The following is a 12,093-nucleotide window of genomic DNA, read 5'->3' as shown; positions in this document are numbered from 1 at the left end:
GGACAGATGGTCATTGTGAGCTTTCTGGACACACGGAGACCTACAGGATGGATTTTCTCCGACTTCGCCTCCCTGGGCTGCATCAGGCCTTGAGGGGAGCACTGGTGAGAGGGGCAGAGAGATACCAGAGGCTTCCAGCCACTCCCTAGAGTGCCACCTTCCCCTTCCTTAGTAGTCTCTCCTCAGGCTCGGGCCCCCTTTCCTACAGCCAGCCGGACTCCTAGCCCAGTCTTTCCTGGGTTTCAATCTCCCGCCTCCATAAGCGCATGCATGTACTCCAGGCTCGGTTCTATTTTGGTCCTTACGCAGATTTCCAATGGCAGATTTCTTACCTGGGCTTTTTTGGCGTGGTGGCCCTAGAGAAGGCTAGACTTCCCCTGAATGTCTTCACTCTGCTTTCTTCTCTTCTAGGATTCCTTCAGTGCTTTTGTGTCCTACCTCCTAGGAGATGCAGTCCCCACGGTGGACAGGGAGACACAGGCAGCTGAGGAACTGGGGGAAGTGGCTGCAGGGGAGCCAGGGAAGCTGACAGGGGAGGAAGCCCAGGAGGCACTGGAGGGATTTAGAAGTGACCAGAGCGAAAGGGTAGGAGCACCTAGAGAGATCATAGGATGCCAAGAAGGAAGTTTAGTGGGTGAACAGGCCTGGGGGCGGAGAGCAGACAGCTCCCCAAGGCCCCAAGCAGAAAGGCAGGACACTGGGTCCAGGAAGGCAGCTGAAGGTGCCAAGGGCCAGGAGCCAAATGCTCCACTGAAGCCCCAGGCAGGGCCTGGGACTCACGGAGACAGGGGTAATAATAAAGCCCAGGAGATCTGGGAGCACGGTGAGCAGGAAGTGAGCAGTGGGGAGCCACTGAGAACCTGTGAACAGAAGGAAGAGGAGGTAGTCAGAGCAGCAGAGCCAGAGATGGCCAGGGGGGTGGAGTCACAGCCAGCCTGGCACAGGGAGCCTGAGGGCAATGATGCTGGTACTGACGGGCAGAATGTAACTGAGGACAGCAAAGAGACAGACTGGATGGTCAAGGAGGCAGTTGTAGAAGCCAAGGGGTTTGGGGCCAAAGGGGCTGACAAGGAAGAAGAGAGGATGGCCCTGTCGAGAGATAGCCAAAGTGAAAGGGCGCAGGGGACACAAAATCCAGGGGCAGAATCTGAGGACTGGGCCGTGTTGGGTAGAGAGGCCTGGACAGCCTCAGGCAGGGAGGAGGCTGATAACCTATGCATTCTGGACGCAGAATATGGGCCAGATCCAGAAGACAGCATCCCAGAAGCTACTGGGAGAGTCTGGGTCCTAGAAGAGGCTTGCAAGGGAGACCAGCAGGATGAGATCAATGAGGAGAGAGAGGCTGAAGCCAGACATCAGACCCAGATCCTGGAGATGGAGAGAGCCAATGAGATGACTGAAGGCCAGATAGCAGGGGAGGAGGCTGTGGGAGACCAGGAGACACAGAGCAGCTTTGATGAGGAGGAAAGGCAAGACTTAGACACTGGGGATAAGGGGTGAGTCTAGAAGAGGAGGTGCAGGCAGAAGAGTCCCCCAGGGAGAAAAGGAGCTATGGGGCCACGGAGGTTATGCTAGTCCTGCGCAAGGAGGCTAAAGGTGAGCCTGACTTGGAAGAATCAGCAGAAACTGGACCCGAGGAATTGTTTATGGGAGAGAAGAGTGAGGCAGCTCAGACGAGACAAGAGGTTTTGAGAGTAAAGGTCATTGAAGGACAGGACCCTGAGCTTGAGGAAGGACAGAAGGGTCAGGAAGAGACCAGGAGAGCTCCAGACCTGAGCCCAGAGGGTACGCTAAGCTTGGAGAACTGTCCCAAGACTGTGGGGTTTGCAGGTCCTGAGCTAGAAGCCCAGGGAAACTGGAGAAGGGATGTAGACAGCACAGATACCCAGGAGGTAGAAGCAGATGCGGAAGAGGCAGCTGAGGAAGGGATTGCAACAGGGCAGGCAGTGGAGGTCCTGGCTGAAGGAGGCCAGGAATCCCAGCAGCCAGAGGTCCCAGGATGGGGAGCAGAGGTGGGACTGGTCTCCGCAGCAGTGAACCAGCAGCTGGAGGGAAGCCAAGGAGCCGAGATAGGAACAGGCCAGCCAGTGGGAGATTCCGAGCCCACAGAAAACAAGGCTGCTGAGGGGGAGGCTGCAGTGCCTTGGGAGGCAAACAGAATGTGCAGGAAGAGAAGGTTGGAGGAGGGGGCGCTAAGCCTGCAGGGCAGCGAAGATACACAGACCAGTTCTTCGGCTGCTGAGATTACCTTGGGTATCAGGACTGTGGGGGCAGAGGAAGGGCCTGAATGGGAAGCCGGGATGGCTCCAGAGAGGGAGTTTGGGAGAGCCTGGCATTCTAAAGGCAGAGAGGAGACTGGGGGAGGCACCGAGCTGGAAGAGGCTACAGAGAAGCAAAGTGGCCGGGAAAATGCCTCAGAGAGCTCAGCGGAAGACAGGGCGACTGGCTGTGACGTCCAAGAAGTTAGCGAGACTGGAGAGGGAGAGTGGGAGACGGAGATATCTGTAAAGGCAGAAGGAATGAGGGGAGTGGATGGTGTGACTTTAGACTCCCAGACAGAGAGAGCTGAGGAGTCTATAACCATCATGGAGACTGAGGTGCCCCTAGGAGATCAGATACTGTTGGAAAAGGAGGCTGGGGGAGGGCTATCAGGAGAGTGGAAGGCCCACAACGCTGAGGGAGAGACACAAAAGCTACACGGTGTGGAGGGTGCCGTGGGAGAAGCACGGAGGGCAGAGATCCAGGAGAATGAACCAGAAGGTCTGGAGGACACCTCAGGCCAGGAGAAGCAGCAGACACACCAAATCTCCACACTGGCTGTGCCTGGCTTCTCTGAATCTGCTGAGACCACAGCAAGCGCCCCAGGGGAGGGGCACAGCTGCTGGAGTGAGGTGAGAGCCCCAGAGAACCCCAACAGGGGCAAGGGGCAAGCAGAGGCGAGAGATCCGCTCTTCACAGTCCTCTGTGTCCCGTGCCCTGCAGGCCTTGCTCCCTGGGTCCCGCCTGGATGTCTCTGTCCCTCGAAGTCGTGTGCTTCTCTCGCGAAATTCCTCCAAGCGGCGCTCAAGGCCCTCCTTGCGTCGAATCTCTGCTTCCGAGCCGCAGTGTGACCCTCCCAGTCCCCAACCCCAGGAGGCGCTGTTCCCTGAGCAGGAGGCGCTGTTCCCTGAGCAGTCGCCTCTTCAGCCAGAGGAAACTTCAGAGCCAAGTGTTACAAGGCCTGAAGGGACACCAGTGCCAGCCAGGAGAAAAGTGCTGGGACATGGGTAGGCACAGGGGCACTTGGGATGGTGGGGAGGCTGTGGGCTGGGCACCTGGGATCCAGCTCCCATGGATCTGTTCCTTCCACAGGTTTGGCTTTGCTCATCCTGGCATGATGCAGGAGCTGCAAGCTCGACTGAGCCGGCCAAAGCCACAGTGACAGGGCCTACAGCCCCTGCAAGCCAGGCCTCCTAAGGGAGGGTAAGAAGGCTCTACTGGACTCTCTCACTCCCTCAGCTGCTGGAACACATCTTCTTCACCCTCCTGGCCTCAGCTAAACCAGATGTTTATGAAGACCTTGAATCTAAGGAGCCTGGTTCCCTGGTGGAAGCTGGTGGAGCACCTGTCCCACTGGCATCTGCCATGGGTCCCTGCCCTGGTCACCTGCCCGTCTGTCTCGGCTGCTCAGGAAACTACAAGGAAGACAGGGACGGGAAGATTCTTTCCCCTTAAATCTTCCCCGTATGATCACCCTCCCCAATTGCCATCATGCTAGAGCCCCACAGAGAGCTGTGTAAGATAACACATCTCTGGGGTGGAAATCAGCCTGAAGGAAAGAAATTCAAGGGGCAGAAAGAGCACTGCCTGGAGTCAACAGCCGTGGGCAGCAGACCAGATGCTTTGAGTTTCCAAAATGACAGCAAGCTCAATATCACAACTCTGCAGGTTGCTATGGTAACCCCCTGTCAGAGTTGGGGAACGTTGCAGGAACACCAAGAATACAGGAGTAAGAAGTTCTGGGTAGGCGGAAGCTTCCGACTGTCCCCAAGCTGCCCTGCTCTTTGGGCGTCAGACACTCCTGTGAAGATGTGGAGGCACAAAGTGGGCCAGAGGGCTTTATTAGGCACCCAACATGGTGGCCTAACTCAAGAATGAAACAATAAATAAACCACCATTTCCTAAAAATAAATAAATATCCAAGAAATAAATATCTGGTGAGGACTGTTGGGTTTTTAAGTTATTGGGTCAGGGCTGGGGACTAGTGAAGCCCTGCCCAGTCTAAGGCAAATGGGCTAGAGACTGTCCTGTACTGCCGGCCAGACTCCAGCCTTAGAGTCTTAATGGGTGTGGAAGGGAGCTTAAAGGTCACTCCACAGGGCTGGAAGTTAGGTGTTGGGAACCCAAAGCAGGGTCTGGGTGCCGGGGCATGGTCAGCAGCAGCAGGTCCCGAACAGCCCGAGATAGGACAAGCTCCAAGGAGTGTAGGAGCTGGTAGGTATAGAGCAGCTGGGGCCAAGACACCTGAGATGACACCTGCTTGGGGCCATCCAGAGCCCCTAGGAACAGCCCCTTCCCTTCTTTCTCCTCCTCCTCCTCTTCCTCCTCCTCCTCAGAGCAGTTAAATCTTGCAGCCAGCACCTGTAAGGAAAGACCCATGGGTCACACGGTGCCACGTCTAGAGCCGGAAGCGTTTTCATTCCTTCTGTTGCCCATCGCCTCCTAATGACATCCGGGACCACAGGCCATGATTGCTCTGGACAGTTTCTACCTCAGACCTCAGACCTCTGGTGTCAACATCTCGTGTCTTATCTGAGTCTGATATTCTGTTTCTTTTCCTTTAAGATCATTTAGATTAGTTTTTATGTGTACTTGAGTGCATGTGTGTGTAATACATGTGTGCAGTGCTTGAGGAGATGCACCAGGTCTCCTGGAACTGGCGTTCAGGATAGTTGTGAGCCACCATATGGATGCTGGGACTCAAACTAGGGTCATCTGCCAGAGTAAACAGTGCTCTTAACTCTGAGCTATCTCTCCAGTCAAATAAAAACATTTTTAAAATGATTTATTTATTCTTATTTTGTATGTATGGGCATTTTGCCTACAAGTATGTATGTGCATTGCCTGCATGACTGCTGTTCTTGGAGGCCAGAAGGGGGTGCTAGATACCCTGACACTGGCGTGGTGGATGTTTGTGAGTGGTTATCCTCTGCAGGTACAAGTGCTTTAACCGCTGTGCCGTCTCTCCAGCTCTCTGTTTCGTGTGTGTATTTGTTTTTTCAGAATCTTCCTATGTAACTCCAGCATGGCCTTGGATTCACAGTCCTCCTCTCTCAGCCTGCCGAGTGTTTGGGACTACAGGAATGCATCACTACACTTGGCTTACCAGATTAAACAAACAAACAAAAGACAACGTTTACATTTCTTTTATGTGTACGGATGCTTTCTCTGCATGTATGTCTGCACCACCTACATGCCTGGTGCCCAGGAGTTGAGAAAAGGCATCAGATTCCCCTGGAACTGATGACTGAGCTGCCATGTAAGTGCTGAGAATTGGACCCGGGTCCTTTGTAAGAGTGGCCAGTGCTGTTAACCACTGAGCCATCTCTCCAGACCCCTTACCTAATTTTTTTTTAAATTAAAAAAATGGCCCTGGTAGAGCAAGGCACTACAAACAGGTTGGGGTTAATTCCCTGGGTTGCCCTGGGGGTCGCTGCTCAGGAAATCCCTTTCTGTTATTAAGAAATTTTTTTCAGGGTCAACGGGTGTGACATAACTACTTCCCACTCTTGCTTGCAATTTCTATTCTCCTTTTACTACGGTAAAACTTCTATTGCCCTCTGAACTGTATAGGAGAATCTGAGTGATGTCATAATTGGAGGGAGAAGAGAACGAGATACTGGACCCAATGATGACAGAGTCTGTCCCAGGTGACCCGGGTTTTTCTTTCCTTGGAGTTCAATCCCCAAGAACAGGCAGAGACTTTGGGCGAGGCAGGCTCTGATGCCACTGCTCACACACAGGGTCTGGACTGTTTCATTAGGCTTCCTCAACCTGATTCACAGGGGCGTTTAAGAAGGTAGCCAGTGAGCCCGTCTTGCTCGCCGATCCCTGGGGACCAGGAGTGTAGTGGGTACTCTACCTGGAAGCGAAGGTGCCTGTGCAGGTCCCGGAGATCCAGCCTCATGGCCCATAGCTGCACCCTCTCTGAGCTGGTCCAGGTCCCCTGGCTGCCCAGCCCTCCCAGAAGAGCAGGTAAGGGCCGAAGTGTGGTGGAGAGGAAGCAGAGCCTCTCTGGGTCCTATTGAAGGAAGGGACTGGTTCAGGAGACACCCGCAGAACACCAAACCCAGCTCCATCTTCATGTGGGTCTCTTTTTAATCCCAGCCTTCATTTCATCCTCAAATTTACTCTTTAAAACATTTAGGCCGGGCAGTGGTGGCGCGCACCTTTAATCCCAGCACTCGGGAGGCAGAGGCAGGTAAATATATGTGAATTTGAGGCCAGCCTGGTTTACATAGTGAGTTCCAAGACAGCCAGAGCAAATGGTGAGACCGTGTCTCAAAAAGACAACAAAACATAATTATTACATTGTGTTTGTTTATAGCATGTGTATATGTGTGAACTTCCCTGTGAAAGTCAGAGGACAACTTGCTGGAATTGGTTATCTCCTTCCACCATGTGAGTCCCAGGGATTGAACTCAAGTTGTTATGCTTGGCAGCAAGTTCCTTTATCTACTAAGACATCTTTCTGCCTCCTTGAGTTGATCGTTGCTTTGAGCTCTATCCCATCTCCTCCTTCTTAGCCCATACTCGTCTCCAGTCTCAGCTTAGCCCCTCCATCCACAGCCTCACTCCACTCCTTCCTTTGCCACCCTGTCTAACCTGTCAGTCACATCCTGTTTCCAACATCTCTGCCTGCTTTCCCACCTCATTCCCTCTACTAACACAACTCCCTCTGCAGTCTCAGGTTCACTGTTTGCCTATTCCAGCCACTTCTTCCATCCCTAACCTAATTTTCACCCACATCCACAATGATCTTCTTAGCTCTGACCCCCAACTCCCACCCCAGTGACCAGTCCTTCTCTTTCCCACAGCTACCTCCATTCCCAATCCCATTACAATCCCAGCCCCACCTCTTCCCCATCCAGAGTCATCCTCATCGTCTTCCTATTCCCATTTTCAAACTCCAGCATGCATCATGCCCCTCCTTGCTCCTCTTCCATCTCTCTCTCTCTCAAACCGCAGTCTTTGCCTCCCAAGTACTGGGATTACAGATGTGTGCCATTCTTCTGAGCTTCTATACACAGAGGCACATTAACCACATGAACCTGCAGACCCATGTCCACTCAAGCCTTTGCCCATGCACCATGCCTTACTCCCAGTCTTCCCACTCCCTGCCCTTCACTCACAGAGAGGTGATGCCATGCCTGGAAGGTCAGCGAAACATTGGGGAGGTGGTGTCCCAGCGGCAGGAGGTCCAGGCTCACTCCTGGCAGTCGCGATTCCGCCTGAAGGGTTAGTTCTGTTAGTGGGGCCCAGTGAGACTTGGGGGTGTCCCCACCTCCAGACCCGACTGCATTAGGGAGACTCACAAAGCTGTGGACATAGCTCTGAGCCTCAGAGAGCAGCTTCCTGGCAAGGTACAGGCTGGCTGTGAATTCCCTGCGCAGCTCCTGCAAGCTCAGGGGACCCGTTGGGAACCCCCAGGCACCAGCTTGTACCAGAAGCAATGGTAGCAGCAGCAGGCTGAGCCCTGGAGAGAGGAGAAAAGGGGACAAGATAAAGGCCTAAGAACCCTGGAGAAGAGAACGAGTCTATACGAGCACCAAATCTCTTTGACTGGTGTCTTCAAGCTGCCCCCTCAGAACCACCATTTGGATCATAGAAACTGCCCTGTGCCATCTCTGCATAAGTGCCACTGTTGATTCAGAGGACAAAAGTGGGATCTTGACACATACACCTCCACTAACTCCCTTGGTCAATTGCCTGCATAACTGCATGCACCTAGGCTGGTCGTTAGTACTTTCTCCATTTTGCAGTGGAAAAGGATCCTGAGACTGGGTAAAGTGACTAGCCAAAGCTAGACAGTGAGAGGGACAGGGAGGCAGGGCTGGATTCCAGATCTGCCCAAACACAGGCCAGTATGCTTTCCCCCCAGGGAACTCAGATGAAGTAGCCACCTGCCCCAGAAGTGGGGATGCTGTGTTCTGCCAAAGATTCCTTGGGCTCATTTAGGCAGCTCTGGTGTCTTGAACTGACCTATGGCCATGGGGGAGACATGTCAAAGCCAGTGGCTCTATTCCAGGGACTCGGATGGAAGATGGTAAGGCCACGTTGCACAGGAGCCTTTCTGGGGGTAAATCAGCCTGCAGCATTGTACTGGAAGGGACATGGGTGGGGTAGTCTAGCTTCCTAGTCCTCCCTTGAGCAGGTCACTCCTTATCTCTGTGTCCTAGGCTCCCAAGAGGGGAGCAGGGCTGTGAAGTGAGGACTCTGAGAAGAGGACAGTCTTCAGAAGTTTCTCTCTCAACCGGGAGTTAAACAATTCCTCTCTAAACCCAAATCCAAACCATCCCCAAATCCACCCCACTCATGCCCCTCTCCAAGTTCCTTCTCTGACCATTCAGAATCTCTAACCTGCCTCTAAGTGCCCTTGGTAAAGGTTAATGGACTTTCAGAAGTAGGCAGTGCCTGAGATCTTTGGCTTAGGAACCACTCTGACTCTCTAGCACCCTAGAGAGTAAAGTAAAACAGAATTCTTCCTAGCTCTAGGATGGGAACAGAGCACGTACCCTTGGACCCTGGTAAATATTATATCCCAGAGGAAGCTAACTCATACCCACCTACCACCTCTCCAAGTTCTGGATACCCCAAGACCCCTTTTGTAGTGAATCTTGCCCTCACCCTCCAACTCTTGGTCCTACCCAGTCCTGCCACTTGTCCCTCTCCCTACAGTTCTTTTCCTAGCTCCTCAGTTACCAGCTGCAGACTGGACAACCTTCTAAGCTTCAGAGGGGCTACCCCCTTGGTCCCCGTCACCAGCACCCCCCAACCCCCGCTGCCATGCTGTTCCTCTGACTGTCCTCAGTTCTCAGTTCATCTTCATTTGTCTACATTGTCCTGCTCCTGGCCAGATTGCTTAACCAGCCCTCCTTACACATCCCAGCCAAGCTGTCCCATAACTCACCCAGCCTGGGTAAAACTGGAATTCCTCTGCTCCAGCCCCTGCTCACTTACACAAGTCACACTGCCATGGTCGGTCAGCTATGCCCATTAGCTTGGCCCACGTGTTGTCCCTCAGTCATCTACCCCAGCCCTGCTTGTTAAACTATCCCAGGCTCCGCCAAACCTCCCACCCATCTCCCAGTCCCATCTTCCAACTCACGCCAGCCAAGGCCTCCTGTCGCCTGGCCCATGTCAGGGCCCAGCCTCTGTGTGCAGCCATCTCCTGGGTAGGGGGGTCTTATACTGGGGGCTGCGCCCAGTTTCACTTTCTGTCCTGCTTGTACTTTCAGCTTTGTGCTCACTAAGTCTTCCCTTCTAAAATGGGGAAATGTAATTTCCCTTCCCAGAGGGGGAAGCATGGGGGTGGCGGGAAGCTAGGGTTTCAGCCCATCTGAGCTCCAGACCCACCATTGGGCTCCCAGGTCTGATTCTTCCCTCAACGCCCCACCACCGGGGCTCTGTCCACTCACATACTTCTGTTCACTGGTGGGGCCCAAAAGACCCAACCTCCTCATAGTTCTCTATGTCACTAGCATCCAAGGGCCACTGCCAGTCCATTGTCCCGTGAATGACAGATGGCCAGGTAAGGGAATTACCCATAAGAGGGGACTTGGTGGGGTTGACTCATCCATACCCTCATTTGGTTTACCAGATGGCTGAAGAGTGTGCGGGAAGTCATAGCTCCATAGTGAGGAATGAGTCTGTATGGGGCTGGCAGGGACTAGTTTGATGCACTGAGAGCTGGCATTCAGGTCTCTGTAACCAAGTGTCAGGGCTGGAGGAGACCCATCTTGAGGCCATAGTATCATGATCAGCTTTATTCAGACAATGGCTCAGTCTATAGCCAGAGTTACATAGGATTAGGGCTCAGTCCATATCAAGGGTCAGAACTTGGTCTAGGGCTGAACTCAGCACCTCGCCTAGGGCCAGTGTGTGTGCTCTGCCTGTTTTTGGCACCAGAGTTACCAGTGAACCAACTGCTTGTGGCTGGTCAGTGTTAGACTTAGGGCCTCATCGGTGACAGAGCTGTGCAGTCTCTGACTGAGGCTGTGACTCAGGTGAGGTGAAAACTTAGGCTAGGATAAGACCTCAACCAATGACCAGAACTGAGGATCAGCCTGTGGCCAGCTTGGGTTGTAAGTGATTCAAGCCTCAGCCACCACTCATAGTAGTCCCAGTGTTTCAGCACCATGAGGATCACGGTCAGGGACGGAGCCTGACCACGGTGTCCCTTCTAGCACAAACCTGCTCTGAGCCACACCCTTGATTTCCCATCTTCTGAGAGAGCATGGGGGTTTCTTGGTCTTCCCCAAACTCCCACTTTCCTTTTGGGACTTGTGGGGTTTCCCTACTGGGTTCCTGCTGTGAGACAGAAACCAAAGGGGCTTCCCCTTTGGGTAGCCTACCTTCTCAGCCCTGCCTGAGCACTGCCCAGTCAAGGACGCCTGGGACAAAGTGCCAGGGAGATACCAAGTCCTGGAAGCTTTTAGAGAGCTGCAGGGAAGGAAAGGGAAGCTGGACCAGAGCACCCTCCAGTCAGGTTTCTGCTGTTGTGCCCCCAGGAGCAGCAGCTCCTCCACCCACGTCTGATGTGTGGGGGAGGATGATAAGGACAGAGGTTGGCCTGGTCTTCTGCACAGCACCCCACTCCACACCACGGAGCACACAGTCCTCAGTCCTTCCACCGTCTGTCTCCCTCATGAATAAACCACCTGCCTGATTACAGCCTTCTGGACCCCTGACCTTCCCTACCAGTCCCTCTGGCCTTCATCACCCCCCGCCAGCCGGAGGCATCCTCACTGTGTACCAGCTCTAGCAACTGGAGTGCAGTGTTGCTCAAGTGGCTCCACCTGTCAGTGTACCAGAGCCCTGGACCTATCCCCTTCTGGTTTTCCTGGGGCCATGGTTCATCCCTTCCCGACACAAATCTCATCTCAGAAGGCTCTTCGCAGTCGTTGTATCTTGGTCACTGTGCCCCACGTGCGTGCTTCCGCCACGCTAGCCCCCTCGAGGCTCTCAGAGCATCAGGTCCTCAGGGCCTTTGTACTTGCCGCTCCTCCTTCCCTTCCTGGGATATCCGAAGACTTCACTCTCTGACAGGCCCCCGCTACCCTGCCTCACCTTCTCACATGACCCACGCAGTGAGTAAAATTCTCCCTCAGGAGGGAGTTACACAATGCTCCTTGAAACCCAACCAAAACCATCCACGGGCACTTTCTATCAATTCCCTGCTTTTGTATTGCTACTAATTATCATTATTAATTTTTTGTTATTTGTGTGTGTGTAGGGCATGTGTGTCAAAGGACACATGTGGAAGTCAGAAGAAAACTGTGGAGTCAGTTATCTTTTTCCACCCTTAATCAGGCTTTAGGGATCCATTCTAGATCCTCAGGCTTATATGGCAAAGCTATACTCACTTAGCCATCTTGCCAGCCCTCCATGTTTTATTTTTGTGCCTTGACTAGGGAACAGAGGCAGGCAGATCTCTATGAAGTCGACCTAGTATGCAAGGACAGTCAAGGCTACAAAAGAAAGATGCTGTCTTTAAAAAAATACTAAAAACTTTAAAAAAAGACATGGTCTCATTATGTAGCCCAGGGTGGCCTCAAATTTGAACTCTCCTGCTTCAGTGTCCCAAGTGCTTAGCAGGAAATGGAAGGGATGTGGTAAGAGGTGAGAAGTGGAAACTAGGAAGCCAGGGGTGTGGCTTCTACTGTGTGACTTGCCAATCTTGGACCTCAGTTTCCTCATTGAGACTCGACAGCTAGTTTCAAAGTCAACCACTGATATTACATAGAGAAATTAAAACCTAGAGCAAGAGTGAAAGGACTATCTGTCAAGTTTCTAGTTCTTTCCCACACCCTGTGGGTTCTCCAGAGCCTGGGG

At 53.0% G+C, this 12,093-nt stretch overlaps 2 protein-coding genes across 2 annotated transcripts; one reads left to right on the top strand and one right to left on the bottom strand.

Moving 5' to 3' along the window:
- Positions 1 to 11: 11 nt before the first annotated feature.
- Positions 12 to 4,190, top strand: Apobr (apolipoprotein B receptor). The gene is given in 5 exon segments (XM_040754406.1): positions 12 to 104; positions 412 to 1,489; positions 1,492 to 2,891; positions 2,983 to 3,266; positions 3,352 to 4,190. Coding segments are annotated over 5 exon segments (2,889 nt in total). The 5' UTR covers positions 12 to 47; the 3' UTR covers positions 3,422 to 4,190.
- On the bottom strand, positions 4,085 to 10,167 carry Il27 (interleukin 27). The gene is made up of 5 exons (XM_040754442.1): positions 9,368 to 10,167; positions 7,575 to 7,735; positions 7,392 to 7,490; positions 6,122 to 6,280; positions 4,085 to 4,620 (listed from the first exon to the last, which is right to left on the bottom strand). The coding sequence occupies exons 1-5, from the start codon at positions 9,564 to 9,566 to the stop codon at positions 4,348 to 4,350; spliced, it is 891 nt and encodes a 296-aa protein (XP_040610376.1). The 5' UTR covers positions 9,567 to 10,167; the 3' UTR covers positions 4,085 to 4,347.
- Positions 10,168 to 12,093: the final 1,926 nt, after the last annotated feature.

The sequence above is a fragment of the Mesocricetus auratus genome, unplaced genomic scaffold (genome assembly GCF_017639785.1).
Source record: "Mesocricetus auratus isolate SY011 unplaced genomic scaffold, BCM_Maur_2.0 Super-Scaffold_4256, whole genome shotgun sequence".
Lineage (NCBI taxonomy): Eukaryota > Metazoa > Chordata > Mammalia > Rodentia > Cricetidae > Mesocricetus > Mesocricetus auratus.
The sequence above is the reverse complement of the archived record's forward strand: the minus strand, read 5'-3'. Positions and strand labels throughout refer to the sequence as shown.

Coding starts and splice junctions, on each gene's coding strand:
- Il27 (XM_040754442.1), bottom strand. CDS start 9,566: ATGCTTCCCCCTCTGGGAAGGGAAATTACATTTCCCCATTTTAGAAGG. Junction 7,736..9,367: donor GACAGGAGGCCTTGGCTGGC/GTGAGTTGGAAG, acceptor TCCTCTCTCCAG/GGCTCAGCCTGCTGCTGCTA. Junction 7,491..7,574: donor AGAGCTATGTCCACAGCTTT/GTGAGTCTCCCT, acceptor CTAACCCTTCAG/GCGGAATCGCGACTGCCAGG.